This window comes from Hylobates moloch, unplaced genomic scaffold, assembly GCF_009828535.3.
Source record: "Hylobates moloch isolate HMO894 unplaced genomic scaffold, HMol_V3 SCAFFOLD_8, whole genome shotgun sequence".
NCBI lineage: Eukaryota > Metazoa > Chordata > Mammalia > Primates > Hylobatidae > Hylobates > Hylobates moloch.
Genome location: NW_026652283.1, coordinates 6,691,523 through 6,706,293, shown reverse-complemented (window position 1 = coordinate 6,706,293; position 14,771 = coordinate 6,691,523). Strand labels below are relative to the sequence as shown.

The following is a 14,771-nucleotide window of genomic DNA, read 5'->3' as shown; positions in this document are numbered from 1 at the left end:
TTGAATAACATTTTTTTTTCTCTTTTCTTTTCTTTTTTTTTTTTTGGAAACAGAGTCTTGCTCTGTCGCCCAGGCTGGAGTGCAGTGGCATGATCTCGGCTCACTGCAACCTCTGCCTCCCGGGTTCAAGCGAATCTCCTGCCTCAGCCTCCCGAGTATCTGGGATCACAGGCGTGTGCCACCACACCTGGCTAATTTTTGTATTTTTAGTACAGACAGGGTTTCACCATGTTGGCCAGGCTGGTCTCGAACTCCTGACCTCAAGTGATTCTCCTGCCTCCGCCTCCCAAAGTGCTGGGATTATAGGCGTGAGCCACTGCACCAGGCCAAATAATTTTTGAATGGATAAATAGAGAAGTATGGACAAGAGCAGGAGAGCAGGGCTACAAATTTAGATGCTTACAGGAGCCCCTGGGTAGTGCAAATGAGAAAGGCACGCTGGTGGTGAGCAATAGGGAAGGGTAGGAACTGGGGGACCTGCCTCAGCTAGTTAAGGGCAGCCACTCCCTGCATAGCTGTCTGAGTTGACCATAGAGGCTATACTGGCATGTGAGCCTAGAGTTGCCTGCTCTGCCAAAATTTCTGGAGAAGGTGAAAACCAGACATTTATGTTTATATTACATTTATGTAATACCTCCTGATTTTAATATTGGTAACAAATTTTTTCAACTTGTTGTGACACTGGGTAGAGCAAACAGAGCATTCCAAGGGCTGGCTCTAGCTTTGGGCCCACCGGTTTGCAGATTCCAGACCAGATGGACGGTGTGAGAACTTCCAGCTCTGTGAGTCTGTGGCCTGGAAGTCAACGGCCCTGAGAACCTGGCTGTCTCTCTGGGGTTTCCAAACAGGAAAGAAAAAAGGAAGAGAGAGTGTGAGTTTATAGTAAACATTTGGCATTGTTGTGTGCTTTATGTGGATGTATCTTTTATTTAATCCTCACGAGAGTGATAAGGCATAGGTATTATTGCCCAGGCCATACAGATGAGGAAACTGAGGCTTGAAGCATTTTTTCTTTTCTTAGGGTCTCTTTCTGTTACTCAGGCTGCAGTGCAGTAGCACGGTCACAGCTCACTGCAGCCTCAACCTCCAGGGCTCAATCTATCCTCCCACCTTAGCCTCTCAAGTAGCTGGGACTACAGGCATGTGCCACTGTACCCAGCTAAATTTTTTTTCCCCTAGAGATGGGGTTTTGCTATGTTTCCCAGGCTGATCTCAAACTCCTGGGCTCAAGCAATCCACCCACCTCAGCCTCCCAAACTGCTGGGATTACAGGCATGAGTCACACTGTGCCTAGCCGAAGAGTTTCAGTTGTCAAAGGTCTCAGAGCTAGTAACCACAGCTGGTGGAACCGGGATTTGAATTCGCCCACTTGGACCCCAATCTCTGCGTGGTCCCCCTCATTGCACTGCCTCTCTTCTGCATTAAGAAGGTCCAGGACCGGGCGTGGTGGCTCATGCCTGTAATCCCAGCAATTTGGGAGGCCGAGGTGGGCAGATCATGATGTCAGGAGATCCAGACCATCCTGGCTAACACCGTGAAACCCTATCTCTACTAAAAATACAAAAACAAAAACAAAAACAAACAAACCAAAAAAAGAAAGTCCAGGCGGGGCGTGGTGCCGAGTGCCTGTAGTCCCAGCCACTCAGGAGGCTGAAGCGAGAGGATGCTTTGAGCCCAGGAGTTCTGGGCTGTGGTGCACTGTGCAGGTCAGGTGTCTGCACTAGGTTCAGCTTCAGCATGGTGACCTCCCAGGAGTGGGGAACCACCAGATTGCCTGAGGAGGGGTAAGCCAGCCCAGGTTGGACACACAGCAGGTCACAATTCCCATGCTAATCAGTAGTGGGCTTGTGCCTGTAGATAGCCACTGCACACCAGCCTGGGCAACATAACGAGACCCCACCTCTAAATAAAAATTAAAAATAAAAAAAGAAGAAGAAAGGCCAGGATGACAGCTAAGAGAAGTCTTCTCCCTTAGCAGTGGAGGGAGGTATGAGGCCCACTCCCTCATCTGGAGCTTCTGAGGCTCAGCAGCACCATGGTCCTCACATCTATAGAATGGTTTTCCATTTTCCAAGCACTTTCACGTTCATTTGCATATGCCAGACCTTTTTGGTAGGTGTTACTGTTACTATCCTCATTTTACAGAAGAAGAAATGGAAGTCAAGCTATCTGCCCCCATCACATGTCTGAAAGCATGGAACAGGGGGAGTTCCAGAGGCTATTTTTGCTGCATGTATCTTGCATCTCTAGGCTGTAGAATGGGAGGAGGCCAAGCCAGGGGAAGAAGTGATGGGGAGGAGAGAGAAGCCGGTGTCAGAGGCTACAGATAGAGTGCTGGAGACTGGATGATCTGAGAGGCCTAGGGCAGCCAGGGTTGTAGGAAAGTTGAAAGCCCCAGGTGCAACTCTGCGGTGGCCTCCTTACCAGAAGTATCTTTGGCAGCACTGACGCCCTCTGCAAAGGGGGCTGGGGGCAGGGTTTGAGGATGGGGAGCAGGGGAGGGGTTTTTGGGGCAATTCTCTGGGAAGCAAAGCCTAGGAGCGTCAATGCCATCTCTACCCCATCCACATTTCCCCTGGCTCCAAGACCACTTTTTGCCACTCTCAGAGGGTGGTTCTGGGCCTCCCCTACCCCACGGGAAGTTTGATAGGCTCGTTTCAGAGCTCAGCCTGAGCTCAGACAGCTGACACCTGCAGCCCCTTGGAGAAACTGTCAGCCACAGAGTGGAGCAGATAGAACCGACCCCAGCCCAAACCAATTCCCTTCAAAGGAAGAACCCCACCCTGGGGTGGGCCTGTGTGGGGGACCCTAAGCTCCTTGATCTCCTCCTTTGAAGGAGGGATAGCAGCAGGGGCTCAGGCCTGAACCCTAACATCTCTACCTGGTAGGGGAGGTGGGCAGGGAAATTTCTGGACCTGCAGAGGCTCCTCCTCTGCGCTATGAAGCTGAGAAGACCAGGTCAGGGGTAGGGGAACCGCTGGCGAACCCGACTCCAGGGCTGAATGTGCACAGTATGGCCTCTTACCTCACACACTCGACTTGCCAAGGCCCGGGACCTCACTTAGCTCCCAGAACTTCTGGAGCGTGGACAAGAGAAGAGGGCTGGGGATGGAGATGCTCAGAGATGTCCCTTCCCTTCTCTTGGCCTATCTCTGTTTCAGGCACTGCTCCCCACTCTGACGGCCAGGCTGCAAGATGGCGCCCAGTGACTCCTGTCTCCCTCAGTTCACACCCTTGCATTGCCCCCTCCTGCTTGCACCAGGTTGGTCTCTGTGATCAATAGAATAGGGCCGAAATCATGGTATGTTGCTTTCAAGATCAAATGTAATCTTGAAATAAAGACGTGGTAGCTTTTGTTTTTTCCACGCTGTCCCTCTGGGGGAAGCCAGTTGCTGTGTCGTGTTGTGAGAGGCCCCATAAAGACGCCCACACAAGGAGGAGCTAAGGCCTCTGGCCGACAGCCTCCCGAGTGAGCTGTCTTGGAGGCAGATCCTCCAGCCCCATCCCAGCCTTCAGATGGCTCCAGGCCTGACCCACACCTCAGCAGCAACCTCATGAGCGACCCTGTGCCAGAACTACACAGCAAGACTGCTCCTGGATTCCTCGTTGTGTGAGATAACGTTTATTATTATCGTTATTATTCTTTTTAGATACAGGATCTCACCCTGTCACCCACGCTAGAGTGCAATAGCACAATCATGGCTCACTACAGACTGGAAATCCTGGGCTCCAGTGACTCTTCTTCGTCAGCCTCCTGAATAACTAGGACCACAGGTGCATGCCACCTTGCCCAGCTCATTTTTAAATTCAACAAGAAAAAAAAATGGTAGGTTGGGTGCGGTGGCTCACGCCTGTAATCCCAGCATTTTCGTATGCTGAGGCAGGCGGATCACGAGGTCAGGAGATCGAGATCATCCTAGCTAACACAGTGAAACCCCATCTCTACTAAAAACACAAAAAGTTAGCTGGGCGTGGTGGCGGGCGCCTGTAGTCCCAGCTACTCCGGAGGCTGAGGCAGGAGAATTGCTTGAACCCGGGAGGTGGAGCTTGCAGTGAGCCGAGATCGCACCACTGCACTCCAGCCTGGGCAACAAAAGCAAAACTCTGTCTCAAAAATAATTAATTAATTATTAATTAAAATACAAAAATTCAAAAATTAGCAGGGTGTGCTGGCATGCGCCTGTAGTCCCAGCTACTTGGGAGGCTGAGGCAGGAGAATTGCTTGAGCCCAGGAGATGGAGGTTGCAGTGAGCCAGGATCAAGCCACTGCACTCCAGCCTGGGTGACAGAATGAGACTCTGTCTCAAAAAAAACAACAAAAAAAATGTAGAGGTGTGATCTCACTAAGTTACCCAGGCTGGTCTCACACTCCCGGCCTCAAGCAATCCTCCTGCCTCAGTCTCCCAAAGTGTTGGGATTACCAGTGTGAGCCACCACACCCAGCTTATTATTTTAAATTACTAAGTTTTAGGGTAATTTGTTTGTTATATGCCAATAGGTGACTCATGCACCCCCCTTCCTTCTTTACAAGGAGCTGAGATGATTCCCACCCACCCACCCACCCGCCCACTGAAGCTCCCTGAGCTCCTGGCCTCCTGATGGTCCTTCCCCTCCAGGACCGCAGCCTGGAACACTGGTTTACAGATCAACTTGGAGAAGCCAAATGAATTAACCAAGCTCCCTAGGGGCCTTTGGAGGACAGGAAAAGGGCTGGAGGTTATCCTGCCAGACTGAGAGTAGGGGGCTGTGGGAAGAGGGGTGGGAGCAGAATGTCACCCTTAGGAGAGACCCCACAGAGAAGCACTCACGGAATGCAACCCATATGCCCCCTCTTCCTTCTGCCCTTTGCTCTTCTCTAGGGGGTAAAGGAAAAAGGAGGCCCTTCATTCTGCCTCAGTCCCCTCCCTGTCCCCTTTATGAAAGAGCATGGGGAAGTCCCCGCATAGGCCTCAGTGAATCTTCGATGACTACTCTCATACGCCCAAAGGGCATAGGATGTTAGCTAGTAGAAAGGAAAAATGCCACCCACAGAACTTTCCAGGAAACCCCTGCCCTATTAAAATATCAGGGCTTCCACTAAGGCTGTGGGGAGCAGGGTCCTGGGTCAGAGCTGAGGAGTCTCTGAGCAGCAGCAAAGGGTGGGAATGACGCTTTGGAGGCTTCTTATTTTTTGTTTTTGAAGCAGGGTCTCACTCTGTCACCCAGGCTGGAGCATAGTGGCACAATTATGGCTCACTGCAGCCTCAACCTCCCAGGCTTAGGTGATCCTCCCACCTCAACCTCCTAAATAGCTGGGACCACAGGGGCGTACCAGCGTGTCCAACTTTTTTTTTTTTTTTTTTAGAGGTGAGGTCTCACTGTGCTGCCCAGGCTGGTCTTGAACTCCTGGCCTCAAGCGATCCTTCTGCCTTGGCCTCCCAAAGTGCTGAGATTACAGGCATGAGCCATGACACCTGGCCTGGAAGCTTCTAAAAGGACTTCAAGACTTCCTTTTGCAGTGTGATCATCTCTGGCAGGGCCAGAGCTTCCTTCTTCCTGTGCCAGTGTTTCTCTGCCAGTTACAAGGCAAGAGTCATCACCATCCTGAGGCTCAGAACCTCAGATTGCTGTAAATGGTTCATTGTTCAGGCTTCAGAGGGTCCCCCCTCTCCCTAAGGCTCTGCACAGAACAAAGGTGTCACCTTCTTCATCGTCTGTCTCTCCAATGAGTGACTATTGTGTCTCTGCAGGGACATGTCCTCAGGTCTGTCTTTTTGTGTCTTTTTGCACATGGCACACAGACACAGTGGGACGCCACTCACACATGCCACCATGCCCCTCCTGCTCCAGCAGGCTCGCTCCCACTCACCCACTCACTTTCAATATTTTGTTCTCCTGTATGGGGTTCAAGTCCCCTGACAGAGCTATCTGTGGCCAAAGTCCAGGGCCCCACACCCATTTGCAGGCAGAGGTCTCTGTCCCATGCCAGACTCGAGGATGCCATGTGCTGAGGCCGTGTGTGCTCTGCTGTGAGGACCATTGGCATGGCCCAGGTGAATGCTCCAAGACAGACAGACAGAGCAGGGCGCAGGCTGACTTGGGGTCTTCAATATCATTCTTAGCATGACCAGAGCAGGCCTGCTTTCTCCTTCACTAATGGATAATCAGACAAGTACTCCACACATGCAGAGCACTCCACGGTTTCCAAAGCCCTTTATTATCCAATATTCACGACAACCCATTTTGGTGGGTTATTATCATTATCCCATTTAATAGGTGAGGAAACTGAGGCTCAGGGAGATTGACTACAGTCATATCAGCAAAGCTGGAATGAGAAGCCGGGACTCCTGACTCCCACAGCTGCAGCTGGTTGTTTTGCTCTACGCACAGGCCTTTGTTCACAGCCTTCCCCTTTGTCAGATATAGAGTACACCCTTGAGAGGGCCAGCCAGGGCTGTATCTCCTGAGACATGCATTGTTCAGTCCCTCTCCTGAAGGGTGCATAGGACATGTGACAGTCACTGGGCACACACTCATATGCTGCACAGAGAGCGTGCATAATACAAAGGCAGTGCCTGCATTCACAGCAATCTGTGCCCTCCTTGTCCACTGCACTGTTCAACTCCTCAGGCCTGCCGCAGCCGGCCCAGTGACCTCCGTTGGGGTGTGACAAGCAGTGACCACTGGGTGGCAGTGTGTTCTCATGCCTGGGACCAGAAAAGCCACCAAGGGCTGAGGAACGTGGGGGGTGGGGCAGAGGTAGGAGCCCCAGCCGGCTGCCCAGAGAGGTTTCCAGACCGGATCTCCTGGAACACTTGACAAGGCAGTCCTCTGCGCGCGCGCGCACGTGTGTGTCTGTGTGTGTGTGTGTGTGTGTGTGTGTGTGTGTGTGTGCGCACGTGCGCGCGAGCATATGTGCGCATCTGCTGCAGCCGGAGGGCCAAGGACAAGTGCTGAAGTGCAGCTGAGTGTGGGGTGGGGTGGACCCAAAGGACAAAAATATCAAGGAAACCAGGGCAGCCAGCGCACTGTGGGTGGAAGGTGGGTGGAAGGACGGAGGAGAGAGCTGCGGAGGCAAGGGGCAAGGGCTTTTTGCGGGGAGCTTCAGAGGAATGATTACCCAGGAGACAGAAAGAGACAGTGAGCGCAAGAGAGAGAGAGAGACCAAGAAAGAAACACGAAGCAGCCAGAAACAGAAAAGGGGAAGGTGAGGGAGGCTGGCTGGGGAAAGTAGGTTAGGAGGCTAGGGTGGGAGAAGGGAGCCCCCAGAGGCTGGGGAGAGACGGGAACCTTCACTTGGACAAGAAAGAGCCAGACTCAGGCTTGCTGCTGACAGGGAGTTTATTTGGACTGGGCTGCTGAGATCTGCTGGCTGCCTCAGCTCCAGGTCAGAGCTGCTCCGGCTCGGGCTCAGGCCCCAGCTCGGGCTCCGGTTCCGGCTCCGGCTCCGGTTCTTGCTCCAGCTCCTCTATCTTGCTCTGAGCCTGCGGAGGGTGAATCCCTTGCTCTAAGGCAGAAAATCTTCTTGGTCGCCACTGTGAGAAGAGATGGAGAGAGAGATGGAGGGTGGAAGGAGGAGAAGGATGAAGGGAAACGGATGAGGAGGGACACTGAGTCCATCTATTTTTTCTCAGCCCCCCCTGCCCTCCACATCTGGTCCTGGCTTTCTCTCAACCCCCCTTCCAGCCTACCCAGGCACAAGCCGTCCCCTGAGTGAGAGGCTTATGAAGAAGGGGGGGCTCTGAGGGCAAGTTCAGGGTCCCATTTGGTCACCTTCCTGAGGAAGGGGTGCCATCAGCACTCTGAGGATGGAAGAGCGGCAGCTGCTGGGGGGGCGGGGTTGGCATGTCCCTGGCTCACCTGTCTTCTCCAAAGGTGAAAGCCAAAGGCTCCAGTCACCAAAAGGAGCAGAGAAAGGATACCAAGGATGAGAAACAGCAGGAGGTGGCCTGCTTGGAGGGCACCTGGGGCTCTCCCAGAGCGCTGGGCACCTATGGAGAAAGTACAGGATGAGGCATAGGGTCAGGGCTAGAAAGGACACTTTGTCACTCTCTCAGACTTTACAGATGCAATGAGATCCAGAGAGTTTAAGGGACTTGTCCCAGGGTCATTCAGCTGATTAGTGGTGGAAACGGGTCAACGCTAGGCAAAAGCCAGAGATCAGGTCCCTGACTGGAAAGAAAAGTGCTGGGATGGCGGTGGCAGGGGCTGTTCTGGAAGGGGGATAAAGATTATTGCTGTGGCGTTTGGGTCCTGACATTATGGGGCCTCGGACCTGGGCTAGACAGCTCTGTGAAGTATACTGCTGCTCCAAGAAGCCTCTCCCCCTGGTACAGCTGGCATTGCCAAGGCTGGGAAACGAGCTGGGCCTCCTGTGCCTCCAGCCACCGTCCTGAGAAACTCCTCTGGGATGGGGTGTCCAGAGGGCTCCACACAAAGCGTTCTTGTCCAGATGCTGGAGTCACCTCACAAAGCAGCTTCCCCAGGGAGCCAGGTGACCCAAAGGATTTGGGAGTCACTGAAAAGAGTAGAAGGAAGAGATCTTTTGGGGTTCTGCCCCCACGTGATACCACAGGTTGAACCCCAAGTCTCAATCACCCTGCACTCACTTGGGTTCTGGCCAGGTGAGGTTAGGGAAGGACATCAGGGGTCATGGCCACGTTCATCTTTTTCTTTCTATTTAATTTTTTATTAAATTTTATACAGATGCGTTTTCACCATGTTGCCCAGGCTAGTCTGGAATTCCTGGACTCAAGTGCTCCTCTTGCCTCAGCCTCTCAAAGTGCTGGGATTACAGGTGTGAGCCATCATGCCCTGCCAGCCACATTTATCTTATTCAGACAACGCTCTAGTCAGCTCCCTCCCCTGCTCAAAACATTTCCAGGCTCCCTACTGCCTTCACACTCAAACTGGCCCTGGCAGACCACACAATAAATACTATTACAGATTCTTTTACATTACTTTCTATTCAAATGCTCAGAACCCTCAAAATCGGTCAGATGAGCTGACCCCCCATCTACTTCATAATTTTGGAACTTCCATGACATGGCTCACATCAGTGTCTCCTGCCTTGTGGTGCCCCCTGAATGAACGTCATCCCCCTTTCTGAATGTATAGAGAACAGAGAACTGACCCATTAATCTAGAGACAGAGCATTCTCCAAGCTGTAAAGTGAGAGATGGGTGGGTGGGAGGAGACAAAGGGTGAAGGGCATCTGAGTAGTGTCCTGGAGAGTGATTTGGTGATGCAGACACCTGAGTTTAGACCCAGAGTCTGGCACTTCCCAGCTGTTTTGAGAAAGTCTTCGAGGGTAACAGTATCTCTCTCATTGAGCTTCTACATAAAACAGTTGACCTTCAAGAAGGCATTGGACAGAAAGAACTGGTGGGCTTTGATGACTGATGGGATGTAGAGAGGAGGAGGCCGGGTTTCGAGGTGGGTGGATACCAGTGGATTACTGACAGGCTGAGTCAGCAAGGGGATTGGTGGGAGAAAAAGATGGGGTTCAGGGTGAGGTGGCTGAGAGGTGGTATAATATCTAGTTAGAGGTATCCAGAACGCAAACTCAGGATTGGCCTTCAGGAGATGTATTATCCATTAGCATGCTCACATATTCATTCAACCTCTATATATTGTTAAGTACCTGCCGTGGGGTGCTACTACTTAGTGGCCGCAGGTGAGTGCTGCAGACATGGCTAATCTGCCATGGCTGATAGTTATCAACCAGTCAACACATACTCTCTGAGTATTCTTTTTTCTGTGTTTGTTTTATACTGTCTTGGAAAACCCTTGCTCAGTAAATATTTGCTGACCAAGGGACGGATTTATTCACGCCTCCCAAATCCAGGCCACTTCCTGCAACTTTAACCCAAGCCCTGGCTGCAAAGTAGACAAGGATTCTAGAAATATATTCTACCTCTTTTGAACCATTCAGAATTTTTGTCACCTTTCCTTCTAACTTCCCAGACCCTCCCGCCAACTGAGAGCAGGGGAGTCCCATAGAGAACGGTGGAACTTTTATCTTGTGACTCAAGAGGAGATTTTCAGTTTCGTTTCTTTATTATGGGGGTGAGAAAAGTGGGGGCCGAGATGGGCAGGCTCTGGAACTTGTGCCCAGTGGCCTAGCATCACAGGGTGAGTTTGCCTAGTCTTTGCCCCGCCAGCCCTTCCTCCCTCCCTGTCCTTTCTCCCCTGGGAAGGGAGCTACTCCTTTCCCACCTGAGGCTGACCTGTGATGATTGCCAATGTGACAGTGGCATTGAGCTGCTGTCCCTGCAGACGGATATGGCAGGTGTAGGTCCCAGCCTGGGCCTGACTCACACCCTCTAGTCGAAGGGTAAAGTCGCCATTGTCTCCAGTGACCAGGAGGTCAGGGCCTCCCCCAGGAGGAGTCCACTTGGCAGTGAGGAAAGACCGGGTCCCCACACCAGGAGGCAGGTGGCAGGGCAGCTCCACCCTGGAACCTGCTCCAGCGTACACTGTCAAGGGAGTTGGGGGCTCCAGACCTGAAGAGAAAAGAAAACCCAAAGTTAAAGCTGGGTGCTGCAGTGGGGAGGGAGTGCTGGGGCTGCAAGGAAGGGAGGCAGAAGAATGCAGGAGATGGTCTGGCTCCTAAGAGTGCTAAGGAGCAGAATAAGATGATGAGCTGAGGATGCTCAGAAACCCAGCAAGTGGGCTTAGCCAGAAGGAGAGCGAAGGCTGGCAATGACGCTGGAAGGCCACAGGAGAAGCAAGAAGGGGTGATGGCAGCTGCGAGGCTGCCAGCAATATAAAGGGGTCGAACAGTGAGACACACAGCAATGACGTAGACCACTCGTGCCGAGAACCTGGTTTGGGGACCCATAGTTAGGGGAGGTGACAAGGGGGGCAGGAAGGGGTTGTGGTCAAGTGTGAAGCAGAGTGGGGGAGTTACCCAGAACAGTGAGGTTATACATGATGGAGACATTGAAGCCATCTCTGTAGGTGAGGATGCAGCCCCAGGGCCCAGAGTCCATGGGGCTGACTTGGGGCAGGAAGAGGAAGCTTTCCGCTAAGTGGTGATGGGGGGACTCCAGGACAGGGACTCGGCGCTGGCCCCGGTTCCGGAACCAATGCACAGAGGCTGGGCGGTCAGGGCGGCTGAAGGAGCAGTTCAAAATGACCCAGTCGGAGGTTCTGAGAGACCCTAGGGGGCTGGCAGTCACTGTGCAAGGATAAAGAAGACTTGATCAGCCCACTGGAAACAATCTCCCAGCACAGCAGGACTGCCAAGCTGGAAGCTCCTGGAAACAGGGACCTGGCTTTAGACTTGTCTTCTCCTCTCCCACATCACCCTCTCCCCATCTCAGCTTCTAGCACCTGGAGGTGCATAAAGTGGATCCCCAAGACTCCCCGGGACTACTTTCCCCTGTCCCTTGCCTGGAGTTTACTTGGCACCAGCCACCCTTGCCGTTTTCCTGGCCTGGAACCCCGCGAAGCCCACCCCCTGAGCTACAGATATCTGAAATGAATCACTTTAGCCCCATGCTCTCCCCCCTCCCCCTCCCTCTGGGCACTCCCGCGTGGGTGGGAGAAGGGGAGCTCGGGGGTGACACAATCTCTCCACAGGGCCCCCCATACACGTGCTTCGGGGGCACCTTCCACTCCAGCCGGCCGCCCACCCCCTTCCTCTACTCTGCTGGGAGCTCTCCCACAGGGCCTAGGGCGCAGCCTCTGCTCCAGCCCTTCCTGCGTCCCGGGAGGGAGGGAATGGGGACCCACCTCCCAGCCCCTCTCCCGTCGTCCCGCCCCACATACTCGAGGCCTGGCCCAGGCGCAGACGGAGGCGGCAGGAGAGGGCGCGGTCCCTGAGGTGCACCGCGGCGCGGTACTCGCCGGCGTCCGCGCGCCGGGCTGGGCGCAGCCATAGCGAGAAGTCCCCGCGCTGCCGGCCGCGCTCATCCAGCTGGACGCGGGGCTGCAGGGGCAGCCTCCCGCTGCGCAGGCCTCCGGGACCCACGCTCAACACCGTGTAGCGGCGGGGCCTGGGCCCCCAGGAGGAGGGCGCCGCCGGGCGTGGGCCGGGGGTCAGGGGATGGCCGGGGGCGGGAGCGGGCGGGCCACTGAGCGGGAAAGAGAATGGAATTGAGAAGCTCTAGGGGTAGGAAGCCCGGGAGGATGCAGGCAGCCACCCGTTGAGGATGAGAAAGCCCGCCCCAAGAGTTCTCTGGACCACCAACCGTCCCCTCACCCCCCGACCCCTCTGTTGGACTGGCTGCATCCCCTTCTGGAGAGAAGGGATGCAGGCGTGAGGGTCGCTGATTGCAGATCAAGGGCAGGAACGGTGAGAGCGAGGGCAGGGAGACTGGGTCACTGGCTTCAGAGGGAGTGACACCTCAGGGCAGGGGACAGAGGACCGGCATGGGTGTTGGGTTGAGTGCTGGATTCGGAGGTCCTGTTGCCCAAGTTTGGGGTGCATACCTGTCTGGCTGATGCTGCCAAGTGACCCCTGCTCTTCGCAGAAGGCTGAGATCCTGGAGGGGGATTGTGGGGCTGCAGGGGAGCTGGGCAGGAGCCCCCTCCTGGGCCCACACCACCGGGACCTCAGCCCCTGGCTGGAGAGGCTTCACTAGGTGAGCAAAAGAGAGGCCAAGGGGAGGGGGCATGAGCCGAGAGGCAGGGGTAGAGAAGGAGCCTGGGTGTTTCCCGAGGGAGAAACAGGGTGCAGGAAGAACTTGGATTTCTGTTTCTTCTCTGCCCAGAGAGGCTTTGGGGGTGGAAGGACTGCCCAAGAGAGGGATTAGAAGAATCCACCACAGAGCTAAGGCCCTCAGGACCTTTGTGGCCACAGAGATCCCTGCTGGTCCCCTCCTGTGGGGCTGGAGGTCAACCCTCCCGCCATCCCCATTTTACCTGGAGCCACCCAAAGCGGCTGCAGAAACAGCAAGCCCAGGAGCTGAGCCTCCCACATCTCTCCTATGGTCTGGGCAGCGCTGAGCCCTCCAAAAGAAGGTCAGAAAAGGAAAGGGGGCAGTGGCGGGGGATGGGGGGCAAAGGAGAAGGTCTGCAGAGAGGGAGGTGGAGGAAGCGGATCTAGAAGAAGGGAGACCAGGAGAGGGCCTTGGAGAGAGGGTGGGGAGGGGTGACTAGAGGCCGGAATCCAGAGGAAAGCTGGGCAGCCTGAGGAAGTGGGGACGGGGGTGTCCCAGAGAACAGAGCAGCGCCGTGGTGGAGAGCAGATAGAGCAAAGTGGCTGTCGTGGCTGGGATGCCGTTCTGCTGGTCTCTGGGCCTACACCCCTGTGCCTGGCCTTCCCTCCACCTTCCCCACTTCCCCTCCTCCCGGCCCGCCCCCCGCACCCCAGGGCTTACAGTTTCGCTTCGCAGTGGAAAGTCTGAGGGGGTTGATTCCCAGCAGCAGCACCCTCCACCTCTGTGGTGGCGCTCCCCTTGTTTACTTCCTCAGTCCTGGGTCTCCCCACCTCCCCCTCCTCGCCCCTGCCCCACCCTCCAGACTGCTCCCTCTCCCAGGGACCTTCTGCCTCCACGAACCATTTCTGCCTGGAAGTGCCCCCCTTGCCCATCTCTAAGCTGCCTCCTCAGTCCCAATATTCACACTTCCTTCTTGGCAAGCTCTTTCCTTGTTGCTTAATCTCCTCCCTTGTTCCCTTAACCTCCCAGAACTTCGTGACCCCTTTAGACCTGCCTTTCCACCCATCAGTACAATGTCCCTGGGAACATGGTGGACAGGAAGCTTTACTGCACCCCAAAAATGGTAGGTCTGAGGCTAGGCATGCCAGCTTTGCGGGGCATGGAGAATAACTACATTGTATTGAGGCTTCATTATGTGCTAAGCACTATATTGGACACTTTACTTGTAGTAATTCATGAAATCTAATACTTTTCCCCATTGTACAGATGAGGAAACTGAGCTTCAAAGAAATTGTACAGTTTGCGAAGGTTAGGGAGTGTGAAGATAAAAGCTGTGAGTGTACCTGTGTGCCTGAGAGTGTGTAGTCCTGACCTTGGATGAGTTACGGGTGTCTCCTGGGAGAAATGATGCTATTGATGAGTCAACACCCCTCCCCACTCCAACTCAGGCCCCCATACATACACTCAGAAGCATCCTCCAATCCACAGGTTCCAAACTAAGAGGAGAAGGCAAGCGTCATGCGGAGATGGAGAAATGCAGAAATCTTAGAATCTCCTAACAGAGATCAAACTCAGGGGAAACAGAGGCAGTGAGACTAGGGAAGGCCCAAGACTGACAAGAGTCATACAACTCCCGTTCCCCAGCCCAGCCCAGGGAGAGCTGGAGGGCAGGTGACAAAACATACAGCCGACCTGAGAATGACACAAGACCCAGGATTTCCCTGCTTGACTGGAAGGAGCTCGATTCCATGCCAGGCAGAGGGCATCTCTGATGCCAGGCAGCTCACTCCAAATCCTAGCAGGCTGAGACCCAGGACTACCAGCCCTCTCCCAGCTCAGGGGCAGGACTTCCTGTTTCTGGGCTGTTTCTCTGTGCCTGGTTCAGCACAATAGAGCTGGTAGCTTTCCACTGGGCTCAGCAGTGTCTAGGTCTTGTGTGGGTTAGCAGGGAAGTGTGTATTGCTGGGGAGGAGCATCCCTGAGAATCCAAAACAGGACATAAGTCAGCTCTCAGAAGAGCTGGGCTCCGGGCCACCCCTGGAGGGCTGATCTTGTCTTCTTGAGTCGTGGGTGGTAGGAGTGTGCTGCTGCTTTTGTATCAAAGGGAAGGGTCCTGGCAGAATGTGAGGTCAGCCACCCTCCTCCCTCTCTACTCTTTTGTCGCACTGACTGGACCCCCTGGGA

General features: G+C 54.3%; 1 protein-coding gene across 2 annotated transcripts; it reads right to left on the bottom strand.

Annotated features, from left to right (window-relative positions):
* Positions 1 to 7,302: 7,302 nt before the first annotated feature.
* Positions 7,303 to 14,707, bottom strand: LAG3 (lymphocyte activating 3). 2 transcript variants are annotated; one of them, XM_032159445.2, is made up of 8 exons: positions 12,850 to 14,707; positions 12,418 to 12,565; positions 11,755 to 12,059; positions 10,892 to 11,161; positions 10,209 to 10,484; positions 8,255 to 8,497; positions 7,840 to 7,970; positions 7,303 to 7,514 (listed from the first exon to the last, which is right to left on the bottom strand). In XM_032159445.2, the coding sequence occupies exons 1-8, from the start codon at positions 12,905 to 12,907 to the stop codon at positions 7,368 to 7,370; spliced, it is 1,578 nt and encodes a 525-aa protein (XP_032015336.1). In that variant the 5' UTR covers positions 12,908 to 14,707; the 3' UTR covers positions 7,303 to 7,367. The 2 variants fall into 2 exon arrangements, with proteins under 2 accessions (XP_032015336.1, XP_032015337.1); XM_032159446.2 differs by lacking the exon at positions 7,840 to 7,970 and having other exon boundaries at positions 7,309 to 7,514.
* Between the last annotated feature and the right edge of the window lie 64 nt (positions 14,708 to 14,771).

Excerpts from the sequence above, each read along its gene's own strand:
- LAG3 (XM_032159445.2), bottom strand. The coding sequence starts at position 12,907 with ATGTGGGAGGCTCAGCTCCTGGGCTTGCTGTTTCTGCAGCCGCTTTGG. Across the intron at positions 12,566-12,849 it reads GCCGCTTTGGGTGGCTCCAG|TGAAGCCTCTCCAGCCAGGG; the intron begins GTAAAATGGGGA and ends TTGCTCACCTAG. Across the intron at positions 8,498-10,208 it reads CACATTGGCAATCATCACAG|TGACTCCCAAATCCTTTGGG; the intron begins GTCAGCCTCAGG and ends TACTCTTTTCAG.